This window comes from Sceloporus undulatus, chromosome 6, assembly GCF_019175285.1.
Source record: "Sceloporus undulatus isolate JIND9_A2432 ecotype Alabama chromosome 6, SceUnd_v1.1, whole genome shotgun sequence".
Classification (NCBI taxonomy): Eukaryota; Metazoa; Chordata; class Lepidosauria; order Squamata; family Phrynosomatidae; genus Sceloporus; species Sceloporus undulatus.
This window is the reverse complement of record NC_056527.1, coordinates 89,735,176-89,748,360: the sequence shown is the minus strand read 5'-3', so window position 1 is coordinate 89,748,360 and position 13,185 is coordinate 89,735,176. Positions and strand designations below refer to the sequence as shown.

General features: G+C 42.9%; 1 protein-coding gene across 3 annotated transcripts in view; it reads right to left on the bottom strand.

The window, feature by feature from the left end:
* The window catches only part of LOC121935679 (junction plakoglobin-like), a 49,063-nt gene extending 37,844 nt beyond the window's left edge, over positions 1-11,219 (bottom strand). For all 3 annotated transcript variants that reach the window (XM_042477458.1, XM_042477457.1, XM_042477456.1), the window contains exon 1: positions 11,100-11,219. In XM_042477458.1, the coding sequence (XP_042333392.1) occupies positions 11,100-11,209 (110 nt within the window). In that variant the 5' untranslated portion in view covers positions 11,210-11,219. The remainder of the gene's footprint in view (positions 1-11,099) is intronic.
* Positions 11,220-13,185: the final 1,966 nt, after the last annotated feature.

The window sequence follows — 13,185 nt, the reverse complement described above, 5'->3', positions numbered from 1 at the left end:
GGGAATTGTCCAACTGTCACAGTGAGCCTTCAAAAGCTGGCTGGCAGTGTACGTTATTTGGAACTGGCCCATTAACAAGAGCCAGCAAGAGGTAATGGTTTGAGTATGGGACTGAGACTCCAGGAGATTTAAATCCTGTTCAGCCATAGAATCCTACTGAGTGACCTTAGGCAAGTCAAATTCTCTCAGCCTCAAAAGAAGGCAATGCCAAATCTTCTCTGAACAAATCTTGCCACAAAAATGCTATGATAGGGTTGCCTTGAGTCAAAAGCTGACCTGCAGGCACATAACACACTTCAAGATATGAATAATCTAGTTCCCAGAGCAGCTAGCCAATAGTTCATCCAGCACACTAGTATTGTAAAGTCATATCTTTCTGCCACTCAGAGGAATGGAGTCTAACTGTGTCACCAAAACAAAAACAAACAAATAATTTAACCAAGGCTTCAACCAAAGTTCCTCCCAAATTTCTATGTAATACAGTCATGTCACAGCAGAGGTAGGGTGTTACCTGAGCAAACCCAACTCTGCCTACTTTGCATAAAGCACCTACCCACAAGTGTATCTATCAAATGATTTTGAGTACCGTAGGTGGACTACTACGATGTATACACAGCTTATTGCCCAAGGGGACTCGCCATTTGCCAGCCCTGAAGTGGGAATGAAGAGGACGAGATATGATGCCTTCTTCCATATTAAAAACACCTAAAGGGCCATCAATGTATCAAAACTAGTCATGTTCCAGATACCATTTCAGCATTATGCCCACTTTAGGCCATGACTGGACAGAAGTCCCTTTTGCCTTGTGAGAATTTTGCATAGTTTTATTTTCATGCATTGATGTAACAACTTCAAAATCAATTGTTTTATGGGCTAACATAGCTTTCCTCAAGATAGTTACTGTGCTGCTTACTATGATTCTATGGGGTGAACTTAGAAGGTGCTATTTTTTTTGGGGGGGGGGTATCAGTTCTACAGTCCAAGCCCCATTCTTTTAAACAATTCTTCATTAGGATTCCTGAAATGATTACTACACTCCCTGATCCACCACAGAGGAAACACAACCTTATCTTGACATGAAGGCAGCATTAAAATTACCTCACACTGTGATGGAAAAATTACTCAAATGAGTGGGACACTAGACACACCTCTAATCCTTCTACGATCTAATAGATTAGTTGCTAAACAATGATTAGAGCCAATATGTAAGTTGCTCCAAAGCTTTAACCTTTCGGGTGGTTATTCTGTCAAAGCCTCATCATATTAAAATCAAAATAAAGTTACTATTGGAAAAATATCAGCCTCAGAATGCTAGAGAAACCAAATTAAAAAAACTGACAATGTCAATACCAGACGCCCAACGTTTAGATTCCAGCTGTATTGGTTCTGATAATTTAAGCAATGAACGAGTGAAGCTAACAACCTGCTTTCTCACAGTTCCCATTTTCCTAATCGAACACAAGGACAGCAGAGATAAACGTTTCTTGTTACACTCCCACAGCCTTAGGGACAGAATGTGCTATAGATCTAAATACATTAGCCTATGATTAGGAATGATGGACACAAACACACCAGCCTTCCCTGGCACCTCTTAAATGTACACATTATATCCTTTTCAGCAATAGCTTATAATAATGGACACACCCATCTATGGATGGTTAGACAATAGACCATAAAAATCAACTGTTCTGAAATGGCTGAACAAGGAAAGCAGTGTAGCATTTCCATAATGCCCAGATGATTGCTGGGCTTCAAAACAATTTTCTTGGGGGGGAAACAGTTAAAAGAGGCCATTTTCACAATTAAGGGAGTTTGCCCCTACAATAAGGCATCATTCCACTCTGACCTTTCGCTTGCTAAGAAATTGTCTACCTATTAAAGTCACTGAACCTACATTCCCTGAGCAAAAAGTACTACTACAATCCCTAGAAAACTAAATGCAGCCAAGTTAATTTAAGCCAAATTTGCAGGGAAATGGGTTTTTCATGACATTGTCTGGAAGCTTTCCAGGTTGAGGAATTACAGGGTCCACATTTCCAAAGACAGCTTAATTGAGTCTTCTGGGCTTTTTACAGCCTGCTTTGATAAACATCAGCAAAGAACGAGATGGGCTGAAAGCTTTCATTGCATCCATTGTCAGACCCATCTATTCATTTATGAACCACACTTTTCAATATATGCATTTTAAAACAAGAGATGTACTCTACCCGCACCTTTGTAAAAAAAAGGGAGTTTAGCACTGATGCCATGGCTCTCTACATGTTCTACAGGCATCTCTCAATATGAGGATTGTGTTAAGGTTTGCCAAACAAAGTGATGTGTGTGTCAATTTGGGGAAAAGGCTTAACTTCATTCAATAGCCTCTCCATAGGGATACCTAGCAATTAAAGTAAGTTAAATACATGAGACTAACAAAGCATTAACCTTTACAGAGCTGTCAGACTAATGTCAAGGAGATGTTTATGTTTCTCCCAATCAGTTATCTGAATGCTACACAGACAGCTATTGAAGCCAAGTGGTAAGAACTTTGATTAAGGCCATAACCTATGGGGTTTAAGACCAGTCCAGATCTGTAACACTCTCATACAACTCTCAATTCTTTTTTAACCTATCTGATTCCAATAAAACACAGAAAATCTTCCAAAGCATAGGACATCATCATGACTCTAGAAAGGAGAGAGAATGAGCCATATGAAAAAGAGTTCTGTTTATTAACTTGGAGAAAGAGGAGAGAAAGCGAGATATGTGCATAGTTATACTGAATAAAGGAATTCCAAGATAGCAAGAAGGCAACCATTCAGCAAACTACCTGCAAAAATCTAGTGAAAAGAAACTGACATTCTGCTCATGAACTGAAATACTTAACACTAACCTTCCACACATGTAATAATTCTACATATAAAATTGCTACACATTAGCTTGCAAATTCAAGTGACTCCCTTCCAAATACTCATCCCACAAAGGATCATCACAGCCAGTATTTAACTCACAAACGTGTTACTTCTTTGAAAAGTTTCACTCTTTTAAACTATGCCTATAACACTGTTAAGTATTATTTAAGCTGGGGATTTCCTTCATTCAAAACATAATACATACTAGGCTTCAGGCTTGAGGACTAACAGGTATGAGTCACAAGACCCTTTAGCCAACAGGTTCTACTGGCACAATCTCAATGCAAAAGGTAAGATTTAATTTCTGGCAAGCCCTCCTAACTGCCATGACAGAATGTGTATGTGTTTTCGCAGGAGGACACTGGCTTCTAACCCTAGTGTTCCACTGAAACAGTAGTGTTCATGGAGCACATCTGCTGTATCACGCATAACTTCCTAGTCCTTTTAAGGCAGCACTATTTTGTGGATTTGGGGTGTTATTGTACTTTGCGACATGGCCAACATGGCTACCCTTGGATATAGTCCCCTTTTGTGACACATTCTTCCTGTAGCTACCACACTATGTCTGCTAAGGCCTCTCCTCCTGTCAATGTAGCATAGTGAATTACAACCTGCACCATCCACATACTTTCAGTGAGACTTATCCCACCAACTTCAGTCTAAGCATAGCCAGTATGACACTGTTGTTGTGTGCCTTCAGGTCATTTCTGACTTATAGGGACACTCAGGCCCCATATCATGGGATTTTCTTAGCAAGTTTCTTCAGAGGTGGTTTGCCAGTGCTATCCTCTGAGGCTGAGAGAACTTGACTTACACAAGGTCACCCAGTGGGTTTACATGGCCGAGCCAGGATTTAAGCTTTGGTTTCCAGAATCCTAGTCCAATGCCCAAGTCACTATACCATGCTGGCTCTCTAGTATGACTGCTACCTCTTCCAAAAACCCACTCAAGATAGCAATTACATGTGAGTAGGATTGATAGCATTGTCTTCCATCTCACCTATATTAATCAGGGATGCTTCAGGCTCATAGTTAACTATCTTGATAGACTATTCTGTCAGACACCCTCAACCAATCTATCAATCCAGGGTTCAGAAGTAAAACAATCAGATCTTTAGCATCTTCTACATGTTTAGATACATTTGTTTTTTTTTAAAGTGCAATAAAGTGCATTTCCATTACCACACCAGCAAAGAAAGCAGGCATGACTTGTTTTAAGACAACCACGCCTAGGGAAACAAAGCCCTTACAGTCACACCTATATAACTTTACCTTTCCCATTTTATCCCAGCAATGTGCTCATTTAAAAGGCTTGCACAGCTGCTCTTTGAGTAGCCTCCCCAAGAAACTTCAAAATGGCATTTGTGTATTTGTCTTAAATGTAGTTTCAGTGAAAATAAATAATGGTCAATCTGACCATGCACATACATGGTCTGAGGATTTCTAGCATGACTCACTCACAGGAATGAAGTCATATGGCTGCCTTGCCACAAGCAAAATGCATAATTCGGTTAACTACACCCAAATCTACCCACTTTGGGCAACTTTCAAATAAGATAGTAAAACAAAAGCATCAGAAACCAGTATACCTGGTTGATATCAGAAGTGGTGTAACTAACATATTCTTAAAGTATGAAAATTTAATTCAAGAACAGCCCATTAGAAGGTCACAAACTTCAATCTCTATTGGATGTTTGTTGTTGTTGCTATTATTGTTTTCTATATAGAGACAAATTCAAATATAGAGACTGAAATATGAGCATTTATTGGGATCCAAATGGGTCAGAAATTGTTCAGGACCAAAATGATATTTTTAAAGCTCCAGTACCAACTGCAGTCCTTTCAAACAATACTGGTCCACTGTTCTATTGTCTTTGTTTTAAATGAAGGAGATGAGGTAGGTTCAACCTGTAGTAAAAGTAGTCATATTCATACATGGTATTTTTTGTCATTATTCTTCAGCAAAATCTTAAAGCCCAGAGGAAAATCAGTGAAGGGGTGAAAGATATACCATAACAAATATGCTTAAACTGGTGGGAGAAGGAAGAGGAAATAAGCAAGCTCTAGGACACCATACAGAACATTAAGCAGGAAGGCAGAATTAAGCGGGAAGAACTTGCAGAAGTTTCTGGTTTCTGATAAAAGTCATGGTTGTGACATTCATTACAACACTTTTGGAGAATTCAAATGCTAGCCAAAATTCTTCCATACTGGTTGGGCCTGAACTTGGAGTTCAATTTAAGACCTGCTTGGCTCTTTGAGGAAGGCATATTGTGCTACCTGCACATACATGCCTGCACACATTTTATTATACTGATCAGTTCCATCCAGATTGGATCTCTCTCTCTCTTTTCCAGGCACCTTCTTAGTTTCTCTTTTCCCAGGCAACTCCCCAGCCTTATCCTTTCATCTGTGCTGCAAGCCTGATTAATTAAGCGAATCATTTGGCTAATGCAATTAGAACACCCTTTGCCTCACCCTGTGCCAGGATTAAAAGGCAGCCGCAAAGAAAGGAATTCCCAACTCTAACCCAGCAGCCTCCTTTTAGGTTGAGGACAGCTTCAAAAAACTTATCCCAAGAAATATTTTTGGTGGGGAGGATAGACTCCAATCTTCCACATATAGGGATAAATGTAAGGGATGTGTTGAACTACTGGAGATGCACACTGGTACAGTCCAAGAACAAGGTTTTGGTTGGCTTAAAAATGCATTCATTCACAAAGAAATCAGAATTCAAGAACAACACTCATTGACTCATCCACCCAAGTCTCCCAGGGAGCCAAGTACACAGGAGGGGGGGACTAGGTCTAAAGAAGTAGCCACAGCCTTTTTTAACAGTGTATACTGCAAACCCCCATACTTGGAACTTGAGATTTCTGTCTTTCTCTGAGAATTGCTGTATCTTATAGTTGTGGAGAAAACATGTTATAAGTACCTTTCCTTGGAAAGGGCTTGTCAGAAGGACCGTATTTCAGGTGTAAAGTCAGGCTATCAAAAGCATGAGGGAGAGATCTTAACGTACACCACTTTGCTCTACATATCTTCCTGCTGTGGCTACCACATAAAGAGCAGTTCTTTTCAGCCTACCTGATGTGGTGGGCCAGGTTTTTCCCCCTCTAATGCACCAGAGACCAGTACCATATTTGAGTCCACTGGCTATAACTGTTTCTTTCTTTCCTGGAAATTCCCTGCAGATGGACAGCTAAGGCCTCACAGACCAGCACCAGTCTAGGGGCCCCTAGTTTGAGTAGCACTGATATAGAGCACTATTAGGTTGGCAACCTGTTAATGACATACACAAGTGTTAAGTTTACTTTATGGATATGTCCTTGTTTTGGTCCTTGCAGAGCTTGGTATTCTCTTCCACCCTCCACATCCACCAAAGCATCTCCAGGGCTCACCATTTTGTTGCAAAGGTCACTCTGAATGGCTATTTTGTGACTGGTGGAGAGCAAAGGGGGTTAGAGAAGTATCTAGCTATGCCTCAGTGAATCTTAGCTGAAGATGCTATCGACCTATATCTGGCTATTGGGGGCACAGGCAGATGCTACTCCAATGCTGATACACTCTACCAGACAGACGACAAAGGATCTTGGCTCTAAACAACTGCCCAATTTCCTCATTGGACAACTGAGATAACGGGTGATTTGTCCACGTTTACAGAATAACCTAAAGACAAAGGTGAGCGATCTAGGTCCTGAGTTCTAAATCTGATACTCACAGGTCAGCCTCAGCTTCAGCCTCCCAATTCCCTCAGTTCCATGTATCTTAGCCTGACCAAAGCAACAAAGAGTCTGAGAGCCCTACAAAACCAAAGTTTGAAGACATACAAAGGGAAAACTCAGACAAACCTACTAACTCAGCAGGCTTTCCTTTGAATTTTTTTCCCCAATCCAAAACACATGAGATCCCTTCCTAGTGCACAGATCCAGGTCCCTACACATCTACAAACAGTATGCAAGCTTCCTAGAATATATTGTTAAGTAGGGCTGCTTATTTCAAGGTCATACAGAAGTTCTACCGCAGAACCACCAAGATGAAATCCTAGTCTCAAGTGCCCACTTCCTTTACTCTAATCACAAAAGTGCATTTCCTGCATTTACTCTCTCTCTCTTTCATACACACACACAGACACACATACACACACTCTCTCTGTTTGCATTATGTAACACAATTTACAAGGGCTAAGCCTGAAAATGGATGGAACTGAAGATACAGGACATACACAGGGAACATACACAGTCAGCAGCTTCTGGGTTTCCAGTTTCCCTTCCTCAAAACACCAACAGTCTTGTGAAACACATAAGATTCCCATATGACTCATTCAGCACACAAAGCAGCAAAATGCCTGGTGTTCTAGGTCTTTTAAGTAGTAACAATAGAGCTGCGTCAGAAAGCAAACATGTCAAGACACTTATGCTTTAAGCAATAACATTAGCAACAGATTCATCCACCAAGCTGAATGAGCTGTGATCTTGTCATTCCATCAGCTCTAGAGAAAGTTTTTTAAGCATCCAAAACTGGGCTAGCAAGGGAAGACTCAAGTTTGAGCAAGACTACACCTCCTTCTGTAACCAGCAGCAATTCTGCAGCTACAGGGAAGCTCTCTCTTTACAAAGAGACAAATGTTTTGCTCTTCTTGTTTAAGAGAGACACAGGATAATTAAACACCAGCAACACCCACATTGCTAGCCTCAGCCCTCCAGAAAAAGATCATGCCGAGAGTTGGATAAAACAAATGTGCTTATGTTATTGCAATTCTCACATAATTTAGGTATCAACTCAGTATGGAGTTAAAATGACTAATTCAATATAAACAGTGCTTGCAATTCTATGTCCCTTTCAACTGCCTTCCCAGCTTTCAACAGCACCTGATGCTAGCAACTTTGGTTGGTTGTTTTAAGAGTCTTAATTCTTAGTATGGTTTCACTCTCCAACAACAGGCTGTCCTCAATAAGTACAGTATCTTGAGCCATGTTCCAGCATCCAAGTACATCTGTAAAACAGAGCTCTTTCTTTTAGTACCTGACTTGCTACTTAGATTCACATTAATGCAGAAACATTTTATGCTGTGCAATTAACTATTCTAATTAGAACACATTTAGAGACTTTAAGAGGCCCTTCAAAGAACACACATTTTTGGCAACCAAAAAAAAAAAAACCTTCCTAGAAATTATCACCATTCAATTAACAAACTGTGTTCCATCAAAAGTCTGGCAAAGGTTTTCTACTGCGCATCTAATATTTGGTGAAGTGGGAAACCATTTAAAATATATCCTATATATTTAAAAAGAAAGTCCTAGCATGGCTATATACACCTCCACCACTAAGAGACTATCTGAACTGATTTTTCAATGTTTATGTTGTGACAAGAAACAAAAAAATAATTGGCTGAACTTCTATAGTATTTCCACAGAAGAAGCAAAAAGAAATTCAGTTCCCAAAAACACGCCCGAAATCTCCATAGTATCACCAAAACTCTTTTAACTGTTTGCACTTTAGAAGGTAGCAATGTATCTTGTGCTTCTTTCTTTCATGGAAGACTATTAAAATGGCTGAAGGGTGATGAATAATTTGCTTCTGGGAAAACACAGATCAAAGGGTGTGTCTGGAAGAGACAAACTAGATTATGAAATTCCAAAACACAACAACTCACTGTTGGAACATGATAGCCAAATATCACCAATACTTTTTTTTAAAATTGAAGATTATGAACGAAGGAAGCAGCTTGCCAATCCCTTATCCACAGACAGATTTTGTAAGTCACAAAAGAGACATTTGGTACCACACACACTTTTTACAATGGACAAAGGCAGTGCTCATATACATATTTCCTTCTGTGAATGCTGGGGAGGAGGGATGTCATTCAACTGTCACAGATGGAAGGGATAATAACTATTTTAGCTGCATCTTTCAGCCTATTGCTAAACACAGAAAGCCACATTTAAATAAAACAGAGTCTTGCAGAAGTCAAAATTAACATATATCCCACCTTTTCCCTCAGATTCAAGAGGGATGCTCTCTTCCCTCACCACTGGTTTCTGTTTACAGGATCTGATCTGCCCCCAACCTAGATTTTGTATGGCTAAGTACTAATATTCCACATTAATGTGGGGTCACAATACATGTCAGTTGCAAGGGCACAGACCTCCAGACAGGAGCAAGAACAGCCCTAAACCAGGGCATTCAAACAATAACAGCTCTGGGTTCAGAAATTCCCATCCAACCAACATCTGGCTCCTTCTTCTGTCCCTCCCTCCAATAATGTCTAATATCTGCTCTCATCCCTGTCCAATTTCTTCTTGTTATTCATGATGGACAAGGGCCTATCCTTTCCCACTTTCACCAACAATTCTTGGCATGGTGTACTTCCACCTCCATCTACTCTTCTCACTATGGATCTACAAGGGCTTGCCCTTCCCTGCTTTCACCAACAATTCTTTGCAAGGTAGATCTCCATTTATTCCTCTCACTCAGGATCTACAAGGCTTGCCCTTCTCTATTTTCAGTAACAATTCCTTGCATGGTGTACCTCCAACCCAACATACCTCAAGCTAGAACAGTGACCCCCATCTCCTGCACCTTTACAACCCACTGATCCAATCTGGGACCCCAATGGCTTCAGTTTCAAGATCCTTCCTAATTTCCTTCCATCCATTATAGACCTCCAACTCTATTTATTCTTCCCTACTGAAAGTGGGCATTCCTTCTGCCCACTTTTAGCTCTTTTACTCCCCAGTGCTGAGGTCTTTACTCTCCAAACCTTCACTTCTCCCCACCCCATACATTCCTCCATCCCCCCTTCAGACCCACCTTGCATCCAGACAGTTAAAACCACCACTGCATCTGATCTTTCCAACCAAGTGCCAAATGCTGAGACCCAACAAGGGCAATACAAAACAACAGCACCCCACTCACCCCTCCAGCCAACCGGTGGCTTTGCAAATCCTCTCCCAGATGAAATCTCACTTCATTCGCCAGCCTCCCAAAGGGACACCATCCCCAAGACATTGCAAGGAGTTTTTTTGTGTTGTTTGTCTTCATTCCCAACTTATGGGGACCCTAAGGCGACCCAGGGTTTTCTTGGCAGGTTGCTTCCGAGGGGGTTTTCCATTGCCACTGCCTTCCCCTGAGGCTGAGAGAGTGTGACATTTGACCAAAGGCTTTCTAACCCCATATTTACACACACACTCTCTCCAAAACCAATCTGTCCTTTCCTTTGGTTTTTCCACCCGTTTGCTGTGCTCTCCCCATTCGCTCCCAGACTCCCAGGAGGCTCTCTTGCCCCTTTCCTGTGTAGGGTCTCCCCATGGGATATGAAGGGATGACTTTGGGGTCACAGACCTAGCCCTGGTGGGAAAGGATGTGGAGAAACTGGAACATGTCCAAAGGAGGGCGACTAAAATGGTGAAGGGTCTGGAAACCGTGCCCTATGAGGAACAACTCAGGGAGATGGGGATGTTTAGCCTGGAGAAGAGAAGGTTAAGAGGTGATATGATAGCCCTGTTTAAATACTTGAAAGGATGTCATGTTGAGGAGGGAGCAAGCTTGTTTCCTGCTGCTCCAGAGAATAAGACACAGAACAATGGATGCAAGATACAGGAAAAGAGATTCCACTCAACATTAGGAGGAACGTCCTGAGAGTAAAGGGCTGTTGGACAGTGGAACACACTCCCTCGGATTGTAATACAGTCTCCTTCCTTGGAGGTCTTTAAACAGAGGCTGGATGGCCATCTGTCATTGGGGATGCTTTGATTGAGAGTTCCTGCATGGCAGAGTGGTGCTGGACTGGATGCCCTTGGGGTCTCTTCCAACTCTTCTGATTCTATGGTGTAATGGTTTGAGCGTTGGACTATGGCTCTGGAGACCAGGGTTCGAATCCCGCTCGGCCCCTGAACCCCCCCTGGACAGCTATACTCAAGTCACACTCTCTCAGCCTCAGAGGCAACCCACCTCTTTGGATACTTGAAGTGATATAGGTCCGCTTTAGGGTGGCCACAGGTCGAGAAGAAAAACAAGAAACAACAATATACACTATAGAGCCGCCCAACCACACCCAGCCCCGTTACTCTTAGTTACTCTAGTTACCCCGAGTAACTTCGTTACTTCGTTACCAACGGAGCCGACTCACAACCTCTGGCTCGGGGCGCCCCCTGCCCACAAACACACTTCCCGAGGGACTTCTCCCCTTCCCCGCGTCGGGACCCACCTGCCTTCGCCAGCGCCCTTCTCTCCTCCGCCCCGCTCCGAGTGACTCGCCTCAGCGAACAATGGGGGAAAAGAAGAGAGACCTCGCCTGAGCCCAGCCCTGGTCCCCATGGACACAGGCCACGCCTCCCGCGGCTCTGGTTGGCTGCTCGGAACACGACGGGGCGTGGCCACCCATCCGTGGCCACGCCCAATTTTTCCTCGGCGTTCCCGTCTTTTGATTGGAGGAGGAGGCGGGGCCGAGGGCTGCGGCTCGAGGCGGGTGGGGAGGCGGAGCCTGGCGTGTGTGGGCGGAGCCAATGGCCAAAGGGCGTGGCCGAGAAGGGGGCGGGAAGGGAGGGAGGAGTTTGAATGAAAAGGGTCTTATGAGGCGAAAGGGAAGAGTCTCTGGCGTTTATTCAAACAAATGACAGGACTTGCCCATAGAGAAGCCCTACTTGTCCATAGAGAATCATTGGGAAATGTTTGCCTATAAGAAGTCATGGGAGATGGGGAATACTTGCCCATAGAGAATCATTGGGGAATACCTGCCCAGTAATTCCCCAGTGATTCTCTATGGGCAAGTATGGTTTGCTATGGGAAAATATTCCTCAGTCATTCCCTATGGGCAAGTGAACTTCAACAGGGAGAAATGCAAGGTACTGCACTTAGGGCGGAAAAATGAAATGCACAGATATAGGATGGGAGACACTTGGGTGAATGAAACTACGTGTGAAAGGGATCTAGGAGTCCAAGTACACCACAAGTTCAACAGCCAACAGTGCAATGCAGCAGCTAACAAGGCCAATGCGATTTTAGGCTGCATCAATAGAAGTATAGTGTCTAGATCAAGGGAAGTCATGGTGCCGCTATATTCTGCTCTGGTCAGGCCCCACCTGGAATATTGTGTCCAGTTCTGGGCACCACAATTCAAAAAGGACATTGAGAAACTGGAACATGTCTGGGCAACTAAAATGGTGAAAGGTCTGGAAACCATGAAGTCCTACGAGGAATGACTTAGGTTGCTGGGGATGTTCAGCCTGGAGAAGAGAAGGTTAAGAGGTGATATGATAGCCCTGTTTAAATATTTGAAGGGATGTCATATTGAGGAGGGAGCTAACTTGTTTTCTGCTGCTCCAGAGAACAGGACCAGGAACAATGGATGCAAGCTCCAGGAAAAGAGATTCCACCTCAATATTAGGAGGAACTTCCTGACAGTAAGGGCTGTTCAGCAGTGGAACAAACTCCTTCCTTGGAGTGTGGTGGAGTCTCCCTCCTTGAAGGTCTTTAAACAGAGGCTGGATGTCGGGGATGTTTTGACTGAGAGTTCCTGCATGGCAGGGGGTTGGACTGGATGGCCCTTGGGGTCTCTTCCAACTCTATGATTCTAGGTATTCCCCCATGATTCCCTATGGGCAAGAATTCTCCAATGGTTCCCTATGGGCAAATATCCCTCAATGATTCCCTATGGGCAAGTATTCCTCAATGATTCTCTATGGGCAAGTATGGTTTTCCTATGGGCAAGTAGTGCTGTTTGTTTTAGTACATCCTCCATGCTAAGTAGTTTTTACTATTACTATTATTATTGTTGTTATTACTGCATCTATTTCATTCTCTTACATTTCGTTTATTCACTTTCTCCCTCTGCAGGTTCTCAAGGTGGATTCCCTAGCATTGAGCCAAAGCAGTTAAAGCAGTTTCAAACTGCATTATTTCTCCAGTGTGTTTTGGACCTTTTAGTCTTGAGATAATGAATTTATTGCAGGGGTCAGAATATTCAATGCTGCGCTGATAGGATAAAAAGTCTTCCTAATGACAACATGAAAAAATCCCCACAGCTCCATAATATTCATTCCTTTGAGAGCTAAGACATAGGCCCTTATCAGATGAGTCTGGAACTGGGGCTCTTCAGCACTGGGCGGTTCGAATTCACGTTATTTCGCACAATACCATCATACCAGCATTCGAATGGCCCAATCCGCACTCACGTGAATGCACGAGCTGCCGAACTGAATGCGTACTGGCTCCTCTTTTTGGAGCGTGTTGGCCAGTGCGCTGATAAGGGGATTGGCGATATCCTGGATTGGGGCTCTGTTCGATCTCAGTGC